Source organism: Leiobunum rupestre, chromosome 3 (genome assembly GCF_980474605.1).
Source record: "Leiobunum rupestre chromosome 3, qqLeiRupe1.1.hap1, whole genome shotgun sequence".
NCBI lineage: Eukaryota > Metazoa > Arthropoda > Arachnida > Opiliones > Sclerosomatidae > Leiobunum > Leiobunum rupestre.
Genome location: NC_143386.1, coordinates 58,337,266 through 58,363,232, shown reverse-complemented (window position 1 = coordinate 58,363,232; position 25,967 = coordinate 58,337,266). Strand labels below are relative to the sequence as shown.

Below are 25,967 nucleotides of genomic sequence, written 5' to 3'. Positions count from 1 at the left end.
TTTTCCAAAACACAAAAAATCAAAGAGGAAATCGACGAAATCGAAAACCCGACCACCTAGATGACTTCGGCCTATATTGGTGCCTTGGGTATTAGCATAGTTGAATATTAACAGTATTTTCGAAAATCACAAATTCAAGAGAAAAATCAACAAATCCACCAAAGAAAAATACAAATTTACAAAACAAAATATATAAACCCTGAAATCAGTTCAATTTTCGAAAAAACCGCCAAACACGGGCAAAAACGAGGGTTGGAAAGAGCCTGCCAGACTGGTTTAAGCCACCCTGGTTTAAGCCGGATTTAACCACCAAATAAAATCCATGGTTAAAACCATTTTTTGATAAAAAAATTTAGAAATTAATTAGGAACATTGACAAAACTTAACTTTCACTTTTTGTCGCGAGTAATGAGAGCTAACATATAAGCAATTAGGGTATCTTAAAATTAATTTTGCGCTTGAAAATACGCTGCCATGTTAGGGTATAAAAGCGGGTTAATAAGTCTGCTATACCTCACAATGTAAAGGTACTGTCACGCGCAAAAACGTAATTTTTAAATCGGGAAATTTGAGCAATGAGGGCTTGATATAAGCAATTTGATCTTTTTTTATTAATGGATTTAACCGGTTTAAACCACCGGTTACAGCCGGATTTAACCATACTGGATTTTTCAATTTTTAAAAAAGCCGGTTTTTTGCCAACCCTGGCAAAAACCCAAAAATCAACTGAACTTTCAAATGCCGTACATTTGTTTTTCTGAATGTCCGATCAATCAAAAATAGGACCAACCTGAGGCGTCGATTGACTGGCAATGGTGCCTCTTTCTCCCCACATTTGCTGAAACTGAACTCTAATTTCGTTGAACGTCTCGGTAATCACAGCGATGAAAACATTCTATCAAACAAGTTCACATTCGTCAGGGCAAAGTACTCGCGTGAAATAAGAAGTTACCTTAACTAGCCAAGCTAGAAAGAAAATAATGGTAGTGAAATAAAACGTTGCCCTCCACGATGGTAAACTGTCCATAGCCTGGTACATTAAGAGTACCCAGCCTTCCTGGGAAGCTGCCTGGTACACGGTGAAGAAACTGTGGGCTATTGGAACAATAAAGACAATTACTCGAAAAGTCGTAAGCAGTTTGAAGACATCTTACGACGTTACCAAAATCGTCGAATCCATTGTAACCCGATATGGTTTTGGGTAGCTTGAGTTCCATGCACACCATGCCCTTGGGACATTGATAACCTGAGGTGTTTGAACAATAGGTGTCGGGAATTGCCAGGTCATTCACAGACACGTTACTGCGGAGACGTTTAGATTCGTGTTAAGCCGACTATAACCGTAGGCAGGCCCGTTTTATGGAGAGGTTAGGGCACTTGCGCTTCTTTGAGCAAATCATTCGTCAGTTTCAGGTCAGGGGGAAAATATCACTATGCTGTTTGTGCCATCTAGGAGCAACAAACACAACACCCCACACAAGGAGAACGCAACCCGTCAAAAGTCGTGGAGTTTCTTGCGTACGTTTTTCATTGGCTAGACGCTTTAGCGCCTGCTGCCGTCGGAAGGGGAAAATTCGGAAATTGTCTTCCCCCCCGCCCGTAAAACGTTCAGCGTAAAGGCTCGTGACGCTCGTCCAAAGAAATTCGTACACAACCCTTCGTTAGCGTGTTTAAAGGTTAGCTGCGTTCTCCTTGTGTTTGTTGCTCCTAGGTGCCATCTATACTGGTTTTCCAAACTACATAAAGGGTGTAAACAAAAAAACGATCTAGTGCTAATAACTCAAAATGTGTTTTAACTAGGAATTTGAAATTTTCAGGACATATAGAACTTGCAAGGGGTAACTTGACAACGGAAATTTTCATGACCTTGAACCATGTCTTCAATGTCATTAAAAATTTATCTCGAGAACCATTAAAGATACAAAGTTGGTTTCCATTATAAAAGTGTTCCCCGTTACATTTTCAGTCTAATTTGACCAATTACAAGTCGATGAATTTTACACAAAACAAGAAGGTTGTGATGAAAAAATCTTAGTAGAGACCAGGTTGAAGGGCTTATAACTCATTCTATACTCCTAGAGTATCAACATTTGCTAGACATACTCATCTGGTAGAGGATCTTTAGAATTTGCGAACTCCGATGACCTTGAACTCCTGGTTCAAGGTCATTCAAAGTTTATCTCCTTAACCAATGGATTTAGAGAAATGGTTCCAATTTGAAAAAAATTATAATGGTGATTTGCATCCTTTTTAAATTGGACCTAAAAATTTCAAATACGTACTAAAATTAAATTTTGACTGGATCGTTTTTTTGGTTTATATGAAACTTTCCAAAACAAATTATCTAACAATATAATTAATTAATTATGTCGTTATCTATATTATTTGTAATAATATCCTAAAACTTAAACAGAAATCATAAAATTATAATACAATACAATGTTAAGGAGGAAGCCATTGTCGTATTCAGTTTTAGTTCCAGTAGAACGCTAAGTACTAAGTTGTAAACTACGCTTAATTAATTTTCATTATATGGCATTGCTAGGCAAGTGCTCTAACTTCTCCATAAACAGATCCTGCCTTAACTATAATGTCAACATTACTTGGGATCTGTTCCGTTGACAACGCAATGGTTGTTCATGGAACCGAAAAATTGAACACCAAGAAGTCCGTAAAGTGACATGAAAAACAAGAAAAACAGCGTTACGTTGTATATCTGTTGACTCGACCGTCTGTAGAAAGATTACAATTAGTTCACTGTTCTTTAAAGAAAGCTTTTTAAAATTAACCTTTTCAGATAACTTAGAGCTACCTAGCGGACAACGTGTTAAGTCAACCAAAGACCACCTACCCCCAGAAGGACTCGCATCAACCTCGAAAAAAAGTGATGCGACTTTCTTAACAACCAACAGAAAATAGCGCGTAAAAATTCTTTATTTTACGAAAATTAAAATCAAAAAGTCGTGCTCGAGCTAACTTCTACAATACATTTTTTATTTTAACGCGTGCTAGTCTTTGAACCTTCAAAACTGCCTCTACTCACCATAAGAAAAAATAAATAAATTGTTACCAGTGATACGTGTCCCTCTTGGGGTAGGTGGTCTGTGAGTCACGGCCGTCTCGAGATCTGCTCGAGACGGCCGTGTGTGAGTCAACTGCTGGATTTTAGTCCGCTTAGCCAAGGCTTTTAAAACACAAAACGTCTGCTGATAAGACGGCAATCCAGCAGCTAAGTGTCGTTTTCGCTTTGGCCACTAGGGGGCTTTGTGTTAAGTGAAAAGCTTAATTTGTTGCTTACTTGAAAATTTGATTGATTCGTGATTTAGGCATCGAGAACTTGAGAAAAACGCGAATAAAACGGATCATGATCAGGGGTCTCGGAGCTCTCAAAATTGATAAGTAAGAATATCCCGGGACCACATTTGTTAATTCAAATATCTGAAAGAATTTCATAATATACACGTTCAACTGATTGCTAGGTTGGCTAATTAAGTGATTATGGTAAATAAAACAGTACTTGTAATATAACTGATATCCAAAGAAAGAATACCATAGTAAAATCAAACTGACACCATCTATCCTTCAAATAAGGCGCTTCTCCCTGTAGGAAATACACAAACACGTTAACAGCTAGCTTGCTGGCCGGTCCCACTGCCTAGGCTGATTAAAATTATACGATTTCGATACTTATCCCTTGTGCTACTCCCTAAAATGCATAGGTGGCATAGTTGGCATAGTTCCGGCATAGGTCGATTTCCTACCGTAAACGTTGCTACTATAGCAAGTAAACCAAGGAGCGGAATCACTATTTATAAGGCATTGTGGTTTTTTATCAGGCATAGCTCTTTTTGTCGAGTTTCGTAGGGATATAATACATTCCACGCCCGACTTTCCCTGGTGCGTAAGGCTTGGTGCTGTCCTCTAGGTTGCGTTATAGATGGCCCATAGCATTTTTACCTCTCCGAGGGGACAAAGTCCCCTAGGAGGGGTTATACAACGACCGTGTCTGTCTGTGGGTCTGTGGGTGGGTCTGTGGGTGGGTCTGTCTGTCTGTCAGGCCTGCGAACGCGTTCGCATTTTCGGTGCAAAGTGTAATCACTGCGTACGCAGTTTCTCGAGATCTCTGCGTTCGCAGTTGCTAGTAATTAAGGAACAAAGTCGAAAAACCGTGTTTGCAAAACCACCGTGGGACGGTGAGCGTTAACGGATTAATTTGCAGTCGGGGTTGGTTTGGTGGTTTTTTTTCGTCAACGCTCGCCGTCACGACAGGTTTAATTCAGTAGTTTGGATATTTCGCTATTGTAATGTTTATGTGTAGGGTGGTAATGTTGTGTTATTGTTATGACGTTTGTGGGTGTTGAGTTTGTGGTGTGTATGTACGGGTGGTAACTCTCCAACTCTTTCTTATTGACTTTTGGGACGGACCGAGTGCTGAGTGTAATGCTACCTCTCAACATCCAATGGCAGGGTTTCCACCAATTGTTCACGGTATTCGTCGTAGTATCAATTTGCGATCGCATCGGGCGGGTTTCGAACCCGAGACCACCTGTTTGACAGGCGGACGTTCTACCACAGAACCACCGACACTTATTACGTTTCATTGAAAATTAGACCTTCAGCTTTATCAAAAGCGTATTTAATAGAGCATGAAATTTTGGTTTAATTGAAATAGAGCAAAATTTCGTGAAAGATTTAAATTATTGCATCGAAGAAATTCTAATTTAGCGATTTCTCATTTGATTAAATACAAATGCGTCACCCAGGTTTCGAACCCGGGCCGTTCAGTTAGGCAGTCGAGCGCTCTACCACAGAAACAACGATAACTTCAAGCTATACTGCAAATAAGACACTCATTGTAAGCATAATAGTTAACAAAGTCTTGAATTTTTTTACGAATGAAATTGTGAAGGCCTAATGTGGTTTTTTTACGAAAAAATTATAAAGACTTAATCTTGTTTAATATGATAAGTTGCTTTATTTCAATTTGATACTTTTGTTTAGTGTTTTTTTAATGAATGGAGTTAAAGATTTTTTTCTTCTATTATTTTACCTTTTATTTTTGCGGTTGTATATTTGTTTTATCTTTTATTCTTTTAAAATTATTTACTTCTTCCGCAAAATGGTTCATTTTTTGGAGGAACCTTTTTACTTATTTTTTGTGTATTAATGTTTTGAGAACCTTTACGTTTGGGAAAGGATAATTTTTGACGGAACCTTCAAAGTGTATACGTCGCATTTTCAAAAAATTTAATGGTCAAATCTTGTTTTAGCGCAGTCAGCAGATAAGATAAAGGGTAGAACCCGTTAGTTTTTTGTAATTTATTTAGTTTTTTTCAGTCGTATATTCTTATCTATTAGGTTTAGCGTATTGGTTTTCAAGCTTAATAATTCACTTATTAACAACATATCGAGTTGGTCTGGTTTTCAACTCGGTCGTAATTTATTTTAAACGTGTTCTCGGCTGATTAAGATGTTTAATGCAGTTCATCAATTGGGTTCGTTTGTGTTTATTTATAAAGAACCCTAACTATTCCCTCTACGGTCATTTATTGATATACGTTTAGTCAAGTGGCTTTCTGTGCTTTGTGAATGGTAAGTTTTTCGCTTCTTGTTAATAAGTTTTTTGGTGGTGTGGATATTTGGATATCTACGATTCCTAATGCAGTCATTGATATCCTGGGTGTGCGAGTCATTATATGATATTGGAAATTGGACGGTTTTGGTCTTTTTCATGCGGTATGTGTCCCAACGTCAACAGGATGGTTCCGACAGTCTACGAGTCGTCCACTACCAGATATCTACGGTATCTTGATCGGGCGAACGTTGAAATAAAATGAGCGTTAACTATGCGGCAAGTATTTCGTCAGCGACAAAAATACAAATACCCTCTGTAGATATTTCTTTCATTAAAATTGGCTTCGTATTATATTTAACTGCTAAACTTGTACCGTAAATAGGGTTAAAGTCAATTGTGCGTTGTTTTAGTACGTCTAACTCACTGTTGTAACTACTTAATTTATAATATTCTGAATAAATTAATCTCGGTTGTTTCGTCTCAATTATTTTAATTCAAATTCAAATTTTATACCGGGCGGGATTGAACCGGGATTACGTTATTAGTAAATAACTCTGAATTGGGGAGATATAACTTTGAGGGTCATCTCGAGAAATTAATACCACTAGGGACAATGCTTCCGAGGAGAGGTATATTTTGGCTTGCCAACTTGTTTAGTATGGGGTTGGGGGGCGCCGGGCGCCCCCGGTGCTCGAGCGAAGTGAGTGCGCGTCGCCGTCAGGCGACATTACTCGGCGAAGACTTCGATCTCCCCTCGGAATCGCGCGCTAAGTCCGGCAAATCCAAACCGCCACGTTTCTCGTGGTCGATTTTAGGGAGCTATGCCAGAGAATACATATATAAAGATATATAATACGAAAAGTTAAGTAGGAACAATGCCGATCTGCAAAAATAGCTATGCTTGATACAAAACAACAATGCCTTATAAATAGTGATTCCGCTCCTTGGTTTACTTGCTATAGTAGCAATGTTTACGGTAGGAAATCGACCTATGCCGGAACTATTCGAACTATGCCACCTATGCATTTTAGGTAGTATCCTCGCTTGTTCCATAAACCTATGACGTCATTTTTCTTCGATTCTGTGGTGGCGTAATCGTGACCGAAAACTACCGCTACGCCCCCTTTGGTTCGCCATTGAAACCTAGATAGTTAGAGGTCAAAGCAGACGCTATTAGTTTTTCCTCATCGTTATTCGTAAATTTTATTTTATAAATAATGATACTTGATATGATTTTTGCATCGTTTGTTTATATTTTAATAAGGTTATTTAAAGGAAAAGTCCAGGTTTGGTAAAACTTGGATTTATTTGAAAGATCATGTTTAAATAAACTCAAAAATATCAGTCGTAAAATTATATCTTTTTTAATGACGAGAAATTAATTTTTAAACGAGCCAAATTTACCCGCCAAGCAATCTGCCATTTTGTTTCGCGGTGACGTTTTAGGACTTTAATCACGCGCTATAACAGCGCTCTGTTCCCTGCGCGCGCTTGCTCCGCGTGCGCGTCTGCGGAGGGAAGGTGAAAGAAAATGGCAGCTCGCTTGGCGGTAAATTTCGCTCGTTTAAAATTAATTTCTCGTCATTAAAAACAGATACAATTTTACGACTGATATTTTGAGTATATTTAAACATGATCTACCAAATAGACCCAAGTTTCACCCAACCTGGACTTTTCCTTTAAGAAAAAAAACGCTCTTATGACTTTTCAATTAGTCTGTAGCAGACGCTAGATCATAGGCGCAACCTCGGAAATGCTAGCACCGTTACGCCACCTAGACTCGTTTCGGTCCGAGGTAAAAACGTTTTCCCAAAATAGGCAGCATCTGGCTCTCTTTACTTACAAGGAGACGACCCGAGGTGATAATCACCGATTTTATTCAAACTCGGGTATAATGTACACCTCTATGTAACTTGAAAAACCTGCAAGGGAAAAGTTGCGACGGGCTTTCGTTTTGCCATGGCAACTGAAAACGTCATTACCGCCTAGTGCCATATATATATAAGTGCAAATGGGACATAGATCCTTTTTCTGAATACAGATGTCGCCAGGCAAAGATAACCCCGACTTATAGGGCGAAGTTACTACTGTTTGGGAGCTATTGGTGTAATCGAACTCTCTACCCATTCGCTACTCCATAGTATTCGCGATCGAAACGAGTCTAGGTGGTGCTAGCTTCTCCGCGGTAGCGCTTATGATCTAGCGTCTGCTACAGACAAATCAAAAAGTCTTAAGAACGTTTTTTCTTAAATAAACTTATCAAAATATAATCTAACGATTCAAAAATTATATTAAAATTCAAGTATCATTATTTATAAAGTCAAATTTACGAATAACGATGAGGAAAAACTAATAGCGTCTGTTTTAGCCGCTACCTCTCTAGGTTTCAATGGTGAACCAAAGGAGGCGTTGCGATAGTTTTCGGTCGAGAAATTTGTTCATCAAGATTCCACCTACGGCAAATGCCTGTCATAGTATACGAAATTTTGTAATTACACTATGCTCATCTCTGGATTCGTTGCTGAACTACTAATTAGCCGGTTACAATGCGTAGGTGGTGGTAAGCCCTTCATGCCACGCGAGCTGCCAACACTCATTATTACCGTTAACCTCGACAAGTTTTTACGAAAAGGCCAAACCGAAGAGCTCGAATTAAAACCCATTTAACCAGTAAGGAGAGAACTTGAAAATCAACGTGGAAGAAGTTGTTCCGAGTTTTCACCGAGTTCCGCCCGGCTTCTCTTGCTGAGAGGCGTAAGTGCTAACCACTCCGAACTAATAGTTCAGCAACCAATCTAGGGATGGCGCCATGTTTGAAACTTCCACTTACTAGTCGCCATAGCAACGGTGATATCGGCTTATTTAGGAAACTTAAACTTATTAAGGAAACCTCGGGTACCTTCAGTAACGCAAATCTTTGAAAAATTGGTTTTTACTTGATGGGCGCTTGTCCTCATAGTGACGTAGGAAGTTACTGAACGGGGTTATTTCTAGTCAGCGCTGTTTTCATAGATGGCGGCGATAAATGTTATGGGGTCCGAAAATCCGAGGAGCGAAAAATATTATTTTCAATAATTAATGAGTTGGTAAATGACGAAATTGTTGACGACAATATTTTTTTATTGTCGCAACGATCAGTCTTTTATTGAAAAGGCGAAAACGACCATTGCAGTAGCTGAGGCATTCCAATTATATGATAGGCCTTTGACCAAAGAAGTAGAATTGTTAATTAAAAGTACAGTTGTATAATTTTAACTCATCCACCAGCTAAACTGTAAACACCGACCCGTTTGACGTCAAGACATCGGATGTCCATCTTGACATCAACTCGGAAACGCGAAAAATCGTACAGTAAGAAAAGGTTGGAATCGATTACTCATCGGTGTTTCTGATGAGCGTTACTGAACGTACCCCTCGAGTTTTACCGATAAAATCCCCCTTATGTGCATTTTGGCAATCATCTCAGCTGTGAACAAACAAGTGACGAAAACATCCAAGCAAAATGTGACGTAGATGAGGGAGCCATGCCGTTCGAAAGTTCTGGTCGTGTTCAAACTGACCGACACCAGACTGACTAGAGCGCAAAGTCGCAAAACTCGCCTCACCCAGATCTAAAAGAATTAGGCACGAGACCCGATTACTTCATTGTCAATGGTCAATTGAAGTCTGGTTTTCACTAAGGCCAAAACCCCGCGACGGTGTCCGTTGACGCAAAAAATATATATTCGTTCTAACGGAGATTATGTCCTAGTGAAAACCATCCCTGTGGGATACTTTGCGTGGGACCATAGATAAAATAACTTCGTATATAGATAGGAAACTTCATGTTGTAGAAGTGACGCCAGAATTTTGGCCGACATCTGGTGGCGGCACCCGAATAATATTATTTGGTGAAGTTCACACTACTCGAAGTACGTACTAGAACCTTGGTGTAACGCAATCCCAATTGCAAAGGCTTAAGCGAGCTATTTGTATTAGAAGTACTTTTTCTTGAACTGAGAGCAAATTTAAAAAATAGCACTAAAGAAATAGCATTCAGTATTGATCTTAAGTTCGTTTCTGGAATATTTGAAGACATTTACCTTGCAAAATACGGTTATTCCCAAAACTCCGACCTCAAATTCATCAATACGTTCTACGCTCTTGAGAACACAGCCAACTGGCGCAGTCACTAGAGGTCAGGGCAATCTCGTGAGAGTCAGTTTGCCCCATTGAAGTTTCTTATCTATATACGAAGTTATTTTATCTATGCGTGGGACTTACCAATTTCACTTTATTGACCCATTCGATGTCTGTGTTTTCGTTCAAACTCTCATCGGGACCATAATCGGCTAAGACAGGTTCGCCACGAACACTCTGCTTTCTGCCCAACATTTTGCTTTATAAACATCAAATTAAAATTAATCAGAAGTATATCATTTTTCTTACGCAAGAATAAGGAAGACTTCTACTGCGTGTACCCTGAAGATGTCGCTACCAAACATTGGGGGGCAAGGAGAAGGTCACTGTACTTTAGGGTGTAATAATCATCATGATTACATTCTTAATAATTATCTTTATTTAATCATTTTAATCATGATTTAACTGATTGATAATTTAAGGTTGATCTAATCATTTTAATTATGATTTACCTGATTATTTTAAAATTGATCTAATCATTTTAATCATGATTTAACTTATTATAAATTTAATCATTGTAATCATTATTTATTTATTTTTAATCTCGACTTAATCACGATTTAATCAATTTAATCGTAATTTAATCAATGTAATCACGATTTAATCCATTTAATCGTGATTTAATCCACTTAATTGTGATTTGATCAACTTAATTGTGATTTAATCCATTTAATCGTGATTTAATCCATTTAATCGTGATTTAATAAATTAAAACGTGAGTTAATCAATTTAATCGTGAGTTAATCCATTTAATCATGATTTAATCCATTTAATCGTGATTTAATCCATTTAATCGTGAGTTAATCAACTTAATCGTGATTTAATCCATTTAATCCATTTAATCGTGATGTAATCCATTTAATCGTGATTTAATCCATTTAATCCATTTAATCGTGATGTAATCCATTTAATCGTGATTTAATCCATTTAATCGTGATTTAATCCATTTAATCGTGATTTAATCCATTTAATCGTGATTTAATCCATTTAATCGTGATTTAATCCATTTAATCGTGATTTAATCAACTTAATCGTGATATAATCCATTTAATCGTGATTTAATCCATTTAATCGTGATTTAATCCATTTAATCGTGATTTAATCCATTTAATCGTGATTTAATCCATTTAATCGTGATTTAATCCATTTAATCGTGATTTAATCCATTTAATCGTGATTTAATCAACTTAATCGTGATGTAATCCATTTAATCGTGATTTAATCAACTTAATCGTGATGTAATCCATTTAATCGTGATTTAATCCATTTAATCGTGATTTAATCCATTTAATCGTGATTTAATCCATTTAATCGTGATTTAATCCATTTAATCGTGATTTAATCAACTTAATCGTGATGTAATCCATTTAATCGTGATTTAATCAACTTAATCGTGATGTAATCCACTTAATCGTGATGTAATCCACCTATTCGTGATTTACTTCACTTAAACGTGATTTAATCCATATAATCGTGATTTATTCAATTTGATCGTGATTTAATACGCTTAGTCGTGATTTAATCAATTTAATCATGAAATAGGTTGAAATTAAAAAAGCTTTTTGAAACGGATATAAAAATGGTTTTGTAAGTCACCGTTGGGTGTTAAAGATTTTCCCCTTTTTCAAGTAGGGTGAGTTCAAACTATCTTCAATCGCGTCCGAAGAAGTCAGTTTTGGGCAACCATTTTGATTTAGGGGAAAAGGAGCTTACTGGGATAAACTCTAAAAATCTTAGTCATTTTCCAAATATAACAGTGTAGATATTTTTGAGGAAAGGGTAGCCAATAGTTTCCACCAGAAGTCTATAATTACGTTATATAAGTCTACTTTATTGGCACGCGCGTTTCGCACGTGGACTTCGAATTCCAAAATCTTTATCTTCAAAAACTAAAGCTAGTGACGTAGAAAAAATATTTTCACGTGACCTTCCGTATTTTATAGAAACATTTATTTAAAAACAAGTTACCACTCGTGGTCACTATGACCATAAGTTAATGATGACGAAGAGACAAAGAACGCCTATTAGGCCTAACGCGTTGGTTTAAAGTCCCCCCAAAAATGTGTGGTCCTTCTAAAATGTTACATTAAAATTAGGAATTGACATAACATAATTATAAACTAGTATGTAGTTGAATGTGCGAGGTCACAAAAGGTTATTTCTAAGATGAAACTTAAGGGAGTTATTGCTATAATTACCATTAGCAAAAGTAGCATAAGACCCAAAAGTGTGTCAAAACGGTATAGTAGATAATGAGAGTTTGTCGCAAAGTAAAAGAGGGAAACGAAGGGGGTCGAAAAATACGTCATCAAAATCGAGAACGTATGTCTACGGGCGAGAAAATCGCGCCAGACTATAGACTAAATATAAAGTTGCTAGTACTATTCCAACTAGTAGGCTATGTAGTCTATACACTCTTTTACGAAGTCGACCATTTCATAACAGGCCTAATTTAAAATAGTACAGGCAAGGGCGCCTGCACGTGCTCATCAGCTCGAGACGTGGCGTGCACTTGACCGCGTGAAGCGGCCTTGCATGCACTATTTGAAATCAGACCTGTAATAAAATGGCAGCTCTCACAAATAAGGATATAAAACAGTGTATAGTGTGACTAGGTCTCACTAGAAATTTTAATAGGCGCGAAGGTACAGCTGACACACTTTTGGGTCTTATGCTACTTTTGCCATTAGGAAAGCGTTTTCAACCAAACCTTCACCTTAAATGCACCGACTGATACCATATTTTAAGCGTCGCTTTAATAATCAGTTTGACAAAAACCATAAGTCTATAATATTGTTCCATAAGTTTGTCACTTTGGGGAATATTTTACTGATCTCGAGCTAGTAACGAAATGACGTCATCACAAGAAGAAAATCTCCCCCTAGCGAGGCGCTGTGATAGGCTACGTGTGAAGCGTTAACAAGCGGACGCAAAACGGCGACGAAGCCCGTAATGCAGTCTGTCTTGTGAGTAGCTCTCATTAAAACTTTTACATGTGAAGAATTGGTGGATCTTAAAATTCATTTTGCACGTGAAAATACGATGGCATTTTAGGGTATAAAAGCAGGTAAAGGTACAATGTAAAGGTACTGTCACGAGCAAAATCGTTATTTTGAAATCGCTCAATAGTAAGTGTCACACTTATGCTATAACTCAAGGCACCTCCTTAGGCCTAAGTCATCTAGCGACTTTTAATGCCATTATTTCAGGTGGCCGTCTTGTTCAGAAAATGTCACAAATTTCAAAGCGTCCTGTACAGTTATCTAGATACGCAGATTTGTGGCCAATATGTTTCCTACCCGCATTTTAACCTAGCTCGCTCGATCAACAAACTAACTAAGCCACGGTCACGAAATTTGTGTAATAAAACTATCAACGATAAAATATTACACGCCTGAAAGTTCAAAAGTCAAATATTTGAAGAACAGCGCGTGATAATAATGAATAACGTACCTTCCTGAAGAAGCAGCCAACTTGTTACGATTTCTTCGCAGAAGGACGCAAAAGATGTCGAGGAAATTTCGGGGGAGAAAACATATTTTAAGGTAGAACAGGTAGAGTTTGTCCCCCTGCCGCAAGCCGACGAAGGGCTTGAATCGGAATTTTCACATGGTAGAAGAGGACATGAAAGGGAAGTGGAACGACTTCTTAGCCATGGAGTTTCGCGGAAGCCGGACTGTGGCGTGCTTCTCTTCTCTGAGCGGACTCGGCGACTCAGCGACCTGACTGCGGGAACCCGTTCAACAGCTGCGACGAGGGAGTCCAAGATGGCGAAGGGATGCCGTGCGGGGGAGGAGGAGAGGCGCAGGAGCAACGGGCGGAGAATGAATCGCCGATTCTGCGCACATCAATCTGTTTTCCGAGCCTCGCAACCCTCGCCTACCGGATTGGAAAAGCTGATAAAAAAATAATACTCTAAGTTTGCGCGGATAAGCGACGCGTATTAAAGAAAGTAAAAGATAAATCGAAAAGTTGGGACGCTAACACGCGTTACGACTGGATTTTACTCAAAAATCCTGAAACATTTTGTCTACCTTTAATTTTTTATCGAAAAATTTTAAATGTTTTTTAATTTATTTCAACAATAATAAAAATATTGGTGTTATAGAATAATTTGTTTTTGAAGATTAGATAATTTTATGTATTCTCGAACTTTATTTAAAATTAGAATATTAAGTCTAACTTCAAACAGCGTTCTCGATATATATAACCGTAAGTCTATAATATTGTTAAATAAGTTTTACATTTTGGTGATTATTTTACTTAGAGCTAGTAACGAAGTGACCTCATCACCAGACGAAAATATCCCCTAGTGAGGCGCTGTCAAAGGCTACGTGTGACGCGTTAGCAAGCGGACGCAAAACGGTGACGAAGCCCATAATGCAGTCTGTCTTGTGAATAGCTCTCACAAGGAGACGACCCGAGGTGTTACACACCGATTTCGTTCAAACTCGGGGGATTGGTAGACCTTCATGTAACTTGAAAAATCCTAAAGGGAATTTATTCAATGGGTAACGGTTTTGCCATGGCAACGAAAAAGGTTTTTGACAACCTAAAATTGAAACTTTTCCTATTTAAGCCATATCGGTTCATTTTCACCCATTTGGTTCAAATTGATCAATTTTTAATTTTTTTTTTATAATTTTGGTATTTTAAAACTTTTCAATTTTTTTAAAATCATTCACAGGGAGGACCCTTGGAATCGGTCCAAATCCCATGTTATTTTCAATGGGAAAATTTCCATTTTATGTTGTCAAAACATTTTTCGTTGCCATAGTAAAACCGTTGCCCATTGAATAAATTCCCTTTAGGATTTTTCAAGTTACATGAAGGTCTACCAATCCCCCGAGTTTGAACAAAATCGGTGTGTAACACCTCGGGTCGTCTCCTATTGTCAGTAAAACTTTTTCTTGTGAAGAATAGGAAGTGTCACACTTATGTTTTTATATTATACACTTATGATATAACGCATAATAAATTTAGTTTTTATATTATTTATTACAGTTTAAAGGGAATATAACCTCAAGTCTTTTTTCAGGTTTTTATGTTTTTATGTTAACAATTTAGGCGGGAAATCACTAACCAGCGCCAAAAATATCTGAAGCCATAGGAGGGAGCGGGAAATGGTCGAAGTGTTGGTGTTCCACGACAAAAACCTGAGGTTATATTCCCTTTGAACACGTAATTACAGCAATGGCTTATTTTGCGATCAAGATTTTAATTATGTAAAAAGTGTTCTTTAGAAGCGTGTAGGTTCTTAAGCGCCTTTGGTTAGAAATGTAAGCCTTTATTATCTCAATACAGCGTCATGTTGAGGGAGTCTTTGTTCCATCTGGTGTCAGAAACCGTTACTAAACAATAACCGGAGTTTCCTAAAAATAGAGAGAAATTGGCAGCCCTGATATTATCAAGAATGTATTTATTTATATTTAAGGATAATGAATGTTTATTTTCAGACAAAGGTTTTGTTAGGGAAAAAATCTTTATTTACTCAAATTTCAAATAAAGTGTAAATACATGCCAAAAGTATACGTCAACTTTCCTATGCCAGACCATACAGGGTGTTTAATTTGATCGCCCCAGGCATTTTGCTCAAACACTATATTACCTAGAAATGTGAAATTTTCAGGACGTACATTATCGGGGAAGGTCGTTGTTATTTGGGATTGACTAATTTGCTGAATTTCTGGACGTCTGGACCGCTGAATTTGGAAGAATTCCTCCTACATAGAAGCTACTATCTTATAAACCGTCTGGACAAAATTGACTAATTTGCTGAAGCGCTGAATTTCTGGACCGGAAAATTTTACTTTATTTTCGAATGGTTTTTAAATTTTCAAACCATCTGGACCAAAATAACGGAAATATTTCCGGTCCCGAAATTCAGTACTTCAGCAAATTATTCAATTTTGTCCAGACGGTTTGAAAATTAAAGAAACTATGCGAAAATAAAGTCAAATTTTCCGGTCCCGAAATTCAGCGCTTCAGCAAATAAGTCAATTTTGTCCAGACGGTTTATAAGATAGTAGCTTCTATGTAGGAGAAATCCTTCAAAATTCAGCGGTCCAGACGTCCAGAAATTCAGCAAATTAGTCAATCCCTTGTTTTTTTGTAAATTTCAGCAAAATCGTGACATTTATCATGGTTTTGGAATATTTATTTTTTTAACGCTAGGTGATCAAGTTGTAGAGCATACTCGAAAACTAAAAATGAAATTGGTCTGGTGGGAATAGGTCAATTTGTCACTGAGATATTAGATCATGAAAAATAACAAGTTGGTAGTAGAGGTGGCCAAAGCCTTTTCACAACAAATTTCCCTAATTGTAATGTTTGTATGACTGCTTAAAATGAACGTTTTTTAAACTAATTTTTTTAATAATAATTAATTACACTTGCTCGAGGGTAGGCGACAAAGTAGGATCTCAAAATTAATTACAAAAAAATAGTTTGAGAACGTTGAATTTACCAGTGCTTCCAACCGATTATCAGATCACAGACGAGGCATATCACCCCAGCAATTATTACTCGTGCTTTCAACCTATTATCAGATCACAGACGAGGTATATCACCCCAGCAATTATTACTAGTGCTTCCAACCTATTATCAGATCACAGACGAGGTATATCACCCCAGCAATTATTACTCGTGCTTCCAGCCTATTATCAGATCGCAGACGAGGTATATCACCCCAGCAATTATTACTAGTGCTTTCAACCTATTATCAGATCACAGACGAGGTATATCACCCCAGCAATTATTACTCGTGCTTCCAGCCTATTATCAGATCACAGACGAGGTATATCACCCCAGCAATTATTACTAGTGCTTTCAACCTATTATCAGATCACAGACGAGGTATATCACCCCAGCAATTATTACTAGTGCTTCCAACCTATTACCAGATCACAGACGAGGTATATCACCCCAGCAATTATTACTAGTGCTTCCAACCGATTATCAGATCACAGACGAGGTATATCACCCCAGCAATTATTACTAGTGCTTCCAACCTATTATCAGATCACAGACGAGGTATATCACCCCAGCAATTATTACTAGTCCTTCCAACCTATTATCAGATCACAGACGAGGTATATCACCCCAGCAATTATTTACGATATCTCAGATTATCGGAATTAAGCGTGGAACACACATACGTCAAAATGTCACTGAACACGTATCCCTTTCTGTTGCATGTTTGGATCTTTTGACACACCAGGGGACTCTGTGTGTCTGTTCAGGCTTTAAAAAGCACGCGTTAAGCCTGGAAATAGGAAAATCACGGTTCAATTCTAGTTCAATGTGGGCAAACATGGCGTCGCTGAAGTCGATTTCCGGCGTAGTTTCGTAGAGAAGCTGGAGCGTTCTCGTTCAATTTTACACAATGGCGCCGTGGTGGGCGGTTAAACGATGAGGCTTAGTAAGTTTAATACCTTTAATTTTTGAAATTGGTTCTATAAAAAATTAAGTAATGGTAATTAACCATTGTGTTAAGTAAAAATAACCAGTATGCCGCATATGGCTCACGTTTTTTAATCAAATTCACTGGTATCCATTTCATTTCTAAACTTCAAAAATTTAATGAACTAACTTTCACGCACGTCCTGTCGCCAAAGCCCCGACTAAGCCTCTCGTAGTGATAGTTGAACAGAATTCTTGAGGCGCTTCAAAGCCGCTGGCGTACATCGCTAAGCCTTCCGATTTAGGCCACGCCTACCGTGTCAAAATATCGGGAACAGTGAGTCCCCTTAGAGTCTTGGTCCATGGACACACACGTCTTATCATTTAATTGCCATAATTTAATGCTAAATTAAGTGTCACTAACGATTTGAAAAGAAGCGTTGTGATTCCGTTGTACTTTACATAAATAAAACAAGTTGACAAGCTTGCCAAAATATACCTCTCCTTGGAAGAATTCGCCCTTTTGGGTGTATTAACTACTGGACACGGTACTCAATGATATTTCGCCATCAAAAGCGTCCTCCAAAAAATTTTATCCCGGTGCTATCCCAACCAGTAGAGTATTTTTATTTTTAATATAAATATTACAAATGTTATTGCATTATCAATAGAACAAAAAACCAACTTTAGACCCAAAACGTTATTAAATTACCAAAGCAAGAAAATGAGAAATAGAAAATACAAAATTTAAAATTATTTGAACGCTCACGAAACGTAAAATATCCGTGCGAAAAACTATTTTATATGGAAAAACCAAAGTTAAAGCGAAAACCAAAACTATAAGTGAAAGCACTAATAAAAACTGCGTGGGCTCATGACGACAACCCAACGAAGCCGATCAAAATCAATGCAAATAAAAAATCGTAGACATGAATTCTCCCCCACATTATCAACAAACAAGAAAAATAACCATAATAAAAATATATAATAATAACCCAACTAAGTAACAAGTTAATTAAAATACTTCGGAATCAAGAAAAAGTCAATCTTTAGAACACTCGCCTGTCATGCAGGAGGGCTCGGGTTCGAAACCTGCCCGATGCGATCGCAAAATGATACTATGACGTATACCGTGAACATTTGGTGGAAACCTTGCCATTTGGACGTTGAGACGTTCACCGTAACCCCAGTCCCGGATTAAAACCTTGGGGGGCCCTAGGCCCTAGCAAATTTTGGTGCTCCCTTCAGTGGCGAGCTAGGCGCTCCCGCTATTTATAATTGACAAACGGATGGAAAATACAATTTCAATGTAGAATTTGCGGATATTTTAGTGACGTTAATAAATGATTGCTTTACATCAAATCGAAAAATGTGGACGCATTTACTAAAATTACTCCGGAAAATATTTTTTTTAAACCTAATGGTGCCCCTTGTAGGATTGGTGCCCTAGGCCCAGGCCTAGTCGGCCTATTGGGTAATCCGGCCCTGCGTAACCCTCAGCACTCGGTCCATCCCAAACGTCGAAGATTATTCACGTACAATCGCAATTCGCAAAAGAAAACTATACTTCACCCAATGACAAAAAGAGGGCGCTTTTGGAAAAACCTTTTCCCTAATTCTAAGAAACTTCGTACACAGCGATTATGTCCGCAGCCCAGACAGACAGACCCACACACCCACAGACACGGTGATTGTAATACCCCTCCTAGTCCCCTCCGAGAGCTAATTACGTTTAAGTGTACAGTTTTCGTTTCCGTGATACTTTGACGTATGTGCGTTCCACCCTTTAACGTTAAGATATTATTAGATCACTTGATATTGGTCAAAATGCATATGAGATAGTTTAAACCCGAAACTAATCTGAATTCCTTTTAAGCCGACAGACCATATGTAAACAAATGTAAGAAGCCTCACAGTTACCGATTTTTCAAATTTCCCAAATTAAATTATTTTCGAAATTTTATTTACGGTTTATTTTGATTTGCTTTCCATACCAACCATAAATGTCAGACAATTGTTCAAGTAACTGAATTTTGTCCTATGAATTGAACGGTAATAGTAAGCGAAGGGATCTGTTGACTCGCGTGGCATGAAGGGCTTTCCACCACCCTCCTACGCATTGGTAACCTGGCCACCTGAATTAAAGGCTATAAAAGTCGCTAGATGACTTTGGCCTAGAGTGGTGCCTTGGGTATTAGCCCAGCTGATTATTGATTATTGTTATCAGCTCAGATCGGTTACTTGGGAGAACAAATCAGATGCAATTTGAGATCAGATTGTTGGGTGAGGTGTATATGAAACATAAACCTGATCTGGCCGGTTTTCTTTAGATATCCGAGAATTACGACCTGAATAACCTGATCTATAAATAGCCGACTATCTTCAGATATCTGAGAAATACGACCTGAATAACCTGATCTGTCAATAGCCGATTATCTTCAGATATCTGAGAAATACGACCTGAATAACCTGATCTGTCAATAGCCGATTATCTTCAGATATCTGAGAAATACGACCTGAATAACCTGATCTGTCAATAGCCGATTATCTTCAGATATCCGAGAATTACGACCTGAATAACCTGATCTATCAATAGCCGACTATCTTCAGATATCTGAGAAATACGACCTGAATAACCTGATCTGTCAATAGCCGATTATCTTCAGATATCTGAGAAATACGACCTGAATAACCTGATCTGTCAATAGCCGATTATCTTCAGATATCTGAGAAATACGACCTGAATAACCTGATCTGTCAATAGCCGATTATCTTCAGATATCTGAGAAATACGACCTTAACAAGCTGATAAGTTTGCTGTTGGAAGCGTAACTGCGCCGCTAAAAATCCTTGCTTACAGTAGCAGTTACATTTTTTACGGCCATCGCCACTTCTAATTTTCCATTCCAGAATGTACTTATTTCTACTGAAGATTGAGCATTAGGGCGATTGGGAACGAAAAATCTTTCTTGATAATTTAAATTAGATGATTATCCATTATATTATTTAATGTTATTATATTATTTATATACTCAGTTGGAGGTTAAGAAAGGCTAAATATGTAGTACATTTGGCGGAAAGATACTAGCACGAATTTCCGGTAAATCGGCGGCGGGAATTTCGAATGTAGCTGATTTTCTGTTGAATTAATAAAAGTTCCGGCGCGTGTTATATTAATCCAAGTTAAAAATGCCAATTGCGTACATTTTTAAGTAATCAATAAATATTTAATGTAGATTATTTTTTCAAAGCTTCGTTATAGCGTAATTTTAGTATTATGCACCTAAACAATTTTCAAATCGCAACGTCAACGTGGTAATCTTGGCATTACCTGTTCTATACTTAAACTGGACTCTCCAAGTAGTGTCGGGGCTAGTGGCGTAGTTCTGTAATCCCATGTGTCCGGGAGGCAGGGAATGTGGCGGGCCGTGGTTGTCTTACTTCTGCCATGGGTGTCTCATCCATATCCCTAAGTATTACCCTGTTGGCACGGACGTAACGCATATCTCGCCCCTGATAAATCAGGTGGACACGTCACAATCGCAAAAATAAGTAGTTAGTCATTTTTGCTGGGCTGGGATTTATTTTGGTTAACGTGGCTGGGTAAAAATCACAAATTGGACTTATTAATAAACAACTGCATATCATTCCAAAGTACAACAGTTTCCATTTTTCAATAAACCAATTGAATAATTAATTTAATTTTATGGGATTGTAAATTATCGAAGGGTTTGCCGCTTACGAAATCTGAGGTAAAAAAATCGAAAAAATAATTTCATGAAATTTATAATTCTAAAGAAATATAGGAAATTTTATAAGTTCCGAGAACAATTTGAAATATCGGAAATATTGGTAATGTCGAAAAACCAGAAGCGAAATATTTCTTCAGAGAAATGCCGGAAATATTTTAAATACTGAGAGGTATCTGAAGTAATAATAATAATAATGTTAATTTTTTCCAACATATTTGTACATATTTATGGCTTGGTAAAGGCCAGTCGTTAACCGACTTTTAGGCCGTAGTAATTTCCAGAATATATCTGGGCTCAGACAAAAAATAAAATATAAAAATAACAAACAATAATAAAAACAAAAAGAAAAAAAGATTAGTTTATATAAACAGGATTTCTTGGTATTTTTTTAAAAATATAATTATATAATAAATAAATTATAATAATTATATAATTATAATTATAATTATTTTAAAATTATATTTAAACCTTAAAGATGGCTCGTTAAGTAGTCGCGAATACAATGTTTATAGCTATTTAGGCTTACATTAGTTGGAGGATTAATCGTGTTAATCAATTCAACCGATTTACAAAATATATAGTTAATTTTTTTTCAGTTCGTTCAAATGGCGTATCTAAAATATGGGTTGTTCTAGAAAAATATTTGGCTAGTTTACTATAATTAAAAGGGTTAAACACGGACGATAAATGATTTGGTTTTCTTTGACTAGTTCTGAGGTGTAAATATGATGTGATCCACAGGTGGCTTTCCCCCTGATACCCATCAAGTTCAGTTTTTCTAGAAGTCGAGGAAAATTGCAATCGTAAAGAGACTTTTGTCAAGGTTTTCGATTATTTTTGGGTAAACCTGGGTATTGGTTAACTCTACAATGAGTTTTTCTCGAAAGCCGAATTGCTTATTAGATAACAAGTTAAATTTTGTAGCAAAGCTTAGTAAGTGCATATAAAAACAGGTGTCAAAATATTTTGCAAAAATTCAAAATTGTAAGTATGGAGATTGGTCTATAGCTTGACGGGATATTTATATCCCCTTTTTATGTACCGGGATGATATTTGATTTCTTTAGGGGGTCTGGATATTGCCCTTTCCTGAAAGATTTATTTATCAAAATGGTTAAAGGACGTAGTATATATGGAGCAGCCGACTTAATTATCTTAGGGGAGACGTCATCAAATCCTGCAGCGGAGCTCGTATATTTTTAGTTTTTCAAGTATTCGACTTATTTCGTTTTCATCAACATCTAACAGCACCATAGAATTACTAGATTTTTTAACATTCTCAACAAGTATTGAGAAGAATCTGAAGTATTGAGAAGAATCTGTAGTATTGAGAATAATCTGAAGTATTGAGAAGAATCTGAAGTATTGAGAAGTATCTGATGTATTGAGAAGTATCTGAAATATTGATAAATATCCGAAGAAGTATCGTCTTGTTCGTAAAACATATCCACACAGGTAGCGCGATTCCTGTTAAGATATAGATTTAATTAATAATCGACCCTTTACCATGACGCCACCTATCTTGAAAAGTCGAAACCAATTGGGCACGGCTAAAAAGTAGCTATAGTGAGTTGCAGGCTAAGAACGACAAAATATATAGTACAATCGGCGCAAGGATGCCTCAGATCGTTTCCGGTCATTCCACCGCGCGAAATTTGAATTTGGCCATTTTACGGTCAAATTCGAATTTTGCTCTTTTTGTCGTCTTTTAGCGCCATCTAGAGACCGAAATTGGAATCTTTATTTTTTAATTTCATAATTGTGGTGGCGAGCAAATTTAAAAGATAAGGCATTCCTATCATTCTTAAATTTAAAATAGTATGTATAATTATTTAATTTTGTAAATTTATTTCTACGTCTTACCAGTTAAATCGGCAGTATCTTTTAAAATAGTTACCACGCTTTCTTGGGGGTAACGTTGTCTTAATGAGCTATAGACGTTTAAAATTATATTTTTATCTTTACCTGTTAACAATAAACCCTTATCATGCTTTTTATAGAAACCTCTTAGGCTATTTAAAATATTTGAAGCTTCAATTATCGAACCTTCTTTAGCTGCATTCAGTAATGAAACTCATGACAACATGAAATTAAAAAATAGATTCCAATTTCGGTTCCTAGATGGCGCGAAAAAACGATGAAACTCACGAAATTTGAAATTGACCGTAAAGTGGTCAAATTTAAATTACGCGCGGTCGACTGGCCGGAAATGGTCTGAGGTATCCTTGCGCCGACTGTACTATATATTTTGTCTTTCTTAGCCTGCAACTGACTATAGCTTTACATTTAACCATGGGCGAATTAAAGTAGGACATGACTGCTGCAAGCTTGTGCGTATAAACGGGTACGTCTCTTTAAAAACACGGTCAAAGGGGGATGAAATAGTGTGGGGGAATGAGATTTAGAACAAATTCTGACGCATTTTCCGGTTGACTTTAGAGCCATCTGTCGGCAGTCCTTGAAAGTTTGAAACTTTTTTGAATTTTATTTTTGATAACGGCGTTTGAAAAAGACGGTTAGGACATGGGCGAAATAAAGTCCATGGTTAGGATTCAGTAGTTTTCGTTAATGATTCGCCAATGGTTAACGATTCGCCTTTAATATGGTTACCTGTAAACATTGCGCATTTCCAAAATGCAATAGCGATAGTCGATATTTTAACAAACCTCACATGAAAGGCGTTACTTTTGTAGCTTTCCCTAAGTTGAAAACTAAACCTTTGTTATGTAAACAATGGGCGGACTGGTTGGCGGAATTTAAACCAGGTTTTAATGTCAATTGTGTTAAGTACCAAACTTACATTTGCTCCAAACACTTCGATCATCAATTTTTCCAAACCCAAGAATGGTTAAAATCCAAAATTACACCTCCAGGTATGTTTCATAACGCTTTTGATATTAATATAAGTTGTTATTGATCCCTAATGTGTTTCCCAAAAACAGTTCCCATTTTGACAATTGTGAAACCTCAAGTTTCAATTCTAAAGACGTCACTTGCTCCATTGACAACATTATCTACACCCGTGATTTTCAACTCTGCAACCGTGTCAAGCGACTCTGCAACCGTGTCAAGCGACTCTGCAACCGTGTCAAGCGACTCTGCAACCGTGTCAAGCGACTCTGCAACCGTGTCAAGCGACTCTGCAACCGTGTCAAGCGACTCTGCAACCGTGTCAAGCGACTCTGCAACCGTGTCAAGCGACTCTGCAACCGTGTCAAGCGACTCTGCAACCGTGACAAACGACTCTGCAACCGTGACAAACGACTCTGGAACTGTGATAACTCTATCTACTTCAATGGTAACTGAATCTACATCTGGCACATATGAAATTACTACAGAATCTACTCCAATTCCAAAAAAACGTTCTGCGATGATGACATCATTATTTATTCCTATCACACCGGTTTTAAAAGCGCAAAAAACAGGAAATATATCTCTATTTAGAAATTCTGTACAAAGTAACCCAGAGGAGGAATTTGAAATATCAAACTCAATCAATGCCTCCGATCTAGAACCTGTCATTGAAGTTAATGTAAATACTGTTGAAACGCCAGTTGGAAAATCTAATCCCACAAAAGCTACAAATTTCCTAAGTTTCCATTCAATTCATAAAAAAATTTTATACTCACACAACCTTCCAAAAGAGTGGGCAATTACTGAATTTGAAAAGGGTTTGAAAATTTGTAAAATTAACTATGAAACCGGAGGAGTGACCATTTCATTTACTATTACGTCAGAGCTAGATTTATCTTTACAAATACTTAATCAAAATGTCACAGAGCACACTTTACTTCCAAATTTTACAAACAAAATATTGTGTCAAGAAGATTTCGACAAATGTTTTGCTAAAGTTTCTTCCCTCCATGTATGTGAAGGTAATCGAGAAGAATTGTACAAAAATATTTTCAAAGAAAAGACTGTTCCAAATGCTAACTTTTGCTGGTTTACCAATGCCATTCGCCACAAGTCACGCTGCCTTCTTTCACAAATGAAAAGATGCGGAAACTGCTCAAAGTTGAGAAGCTATTTTCGTGGCGAAATATTTAGAAGAAAGAAGAAAAAGCAAAAAACATCTTCTTTCAAAAGCCTTAGTCAGACCGAAATCATCCATGAACTCAGAAGTAGTAAATCTAAGGAAATAAAGCTAAAAAGAAAACTGGTCAGACGGGAGAAAAAAATTAGGAAATTAATAATGAAGATTGGAGAAACAGTCAGTCCGCAAGGGGAAGAATGGCTAAATGACGTTCTTGATAAAGGGTTAAACGAGCAAGTTGATTTCCCAAAACTTTTTCTTGGTACTCAGTTAAAAATGAGCCAACTCAATAGTAAAAAGGAAAGGAGGTGGCACCCTCTTGTGGTACAGTGGTGCCTTTTCATGTACCACAAATCACCAGGTTTATACAAATCTTTGGAATCTTCAGGTATTCTGCATTTACCCAACTATAGAACTTTGTTAAGGCATACGAGTGAAGAAGGTAAAAGACCAAGTTTTCAACCAAATATGTTTAATAAACTGGCGGAAGAAACCAATATTAGTTCTCTCGAAGACCATCAAAAATATTTCTCATTAGTTATTGATGAGATGAAAATCAAGGAAGATTTAATCTATAGTAAAAAAAACGGAGATTTGATTGGATATATCAATGTCCGTGATCCTTTTGATAGATTGTCAGCAATCGAAAAAGATTTATTTGAAAACAAAAATTCACCAGTTGCATCTCATGCGCTAATATTCATGGTACGGGGCTGTACAACCAATATAAAATTTTCCCTAGCCCATTTCCCTACTAACGCCTTGTCAGGTGATGAACTCCATTATTTAGTTTGGAGGTGCATTGCACTTTTAGAGGTAAAAGGCTTCAGAATTTTAACAGTTATTGGCGATGGGGCTTCGACTAACAGGAAAGTGTTTACAAAAAATCACGGCGATGAAGAAAATTGCTATCGTTGTAAAAATGTTCACGCATTCGACGAAGAAAGATATATATACTTCCTTTTTGACCCGCCTCACTTGATAAAAACAACACGAAACTGCCTTCTTAACAGTCGCGATGGTTGTCG

The 25,967-nt window shown here is 37.2% G+C and overlaps 2 protein-coding genes across 7 annotated transcripts in view; one reads left to right on the top strand and one right to left on the bottom strand.

Moving 5' to 3' along the window:
* The window catches only part of na (sodium leak channel non-selective protein na), a 39,025-nt gene extending 25,510 nt beyond the window's left edge, over window positions 1-13,515 (bottom strand). For all 6 annotated transcript variants that reach the window (XM_090168792.1, XM_090168789.1, XM_090168788.1 and 3 more), the window contains exons 1-9: window positions 13,208-13,515; window positions 9,839-9,953; window positions 9,001-9,186; window positions 3,518-3,601; window positions 3,299-3,438; window positions 2,604-2,732; window positions 1,163-1,302; window positions 953-1,095; window positions 791-895 (exon numbers count right to left, since the gene is read on the bottom strand). In XM_090168792.1, coding sequence (XP_090024918.1) covers window positions 791-895; window positions 953-1,095; window positions 1,163-1,302; window positions 2,604-2,732; window positions 3,299-3,438; window positions 3,518-3,601; window positions 9,001-9,186; window positions 9,839-9,949 — 1,038 coding nt within the window. In that variant the 5' untranslated portion in view covers window positions 9,950-9,953; window positions 13,208-13,515. The remainder of the gene's footprint in view (window positions 1-790; window positions 896-952; window positions 1,096-1,162; window positions 1,303-2,603; window positions 2,733-3,298; window positions 3,439-3,517; window positions 3,602-9,000; window positions 9,187-9,838; window positions 9,954-13,207) is intronic.
* A 9,687-nt stretch (window positions 13,516-23,202) lies between these two features.
* Window positions 23,203-25,838, top strand: LOC149953187 (uncharacterized). Its single transcript, XM_090169812.1, has 3 exons — window positions 23,203-23,779; window positions 23,849-25,755; window positions 25,809-25,838. The coding sequence occupies exons 1-3, from the start codon at window positions 23,509-23,511 to the stop codon at window positions 25,836-25,838; spliced, it is 2,208 nt and encodes a 735-aa protein (XP_090025938.1). The 5' UTR covers window positions 23,203-23,508.
* Window positions 25,839-25,967: the final 129 nt, after the last annotated feature.

Bases quoted from the DNA above. Each gene is read 5' to 3' on its own strand.
- LOC149953187 (XM_090169812.1), top strand. From the start codon at position 23,509: ATGGTTACCTGTAAACATTGCGCATTTCCAAAATGCAATAGCGATAGT. The intron at 23,780-23,848 runs GTATGTTTCATA...TCCCAAAAACAG, and splicing joins ATCCAAAATTACACCTCCAG to TTCCCATTTTGACAATTGTG. The intron at 25,756-25,808 runs GTAAAAGGCTTC...TTCGACTAACAG, and splicing joins GGTGCATTGCACTTTTAGAG to GAAAGTGTTTACAAAAAATC.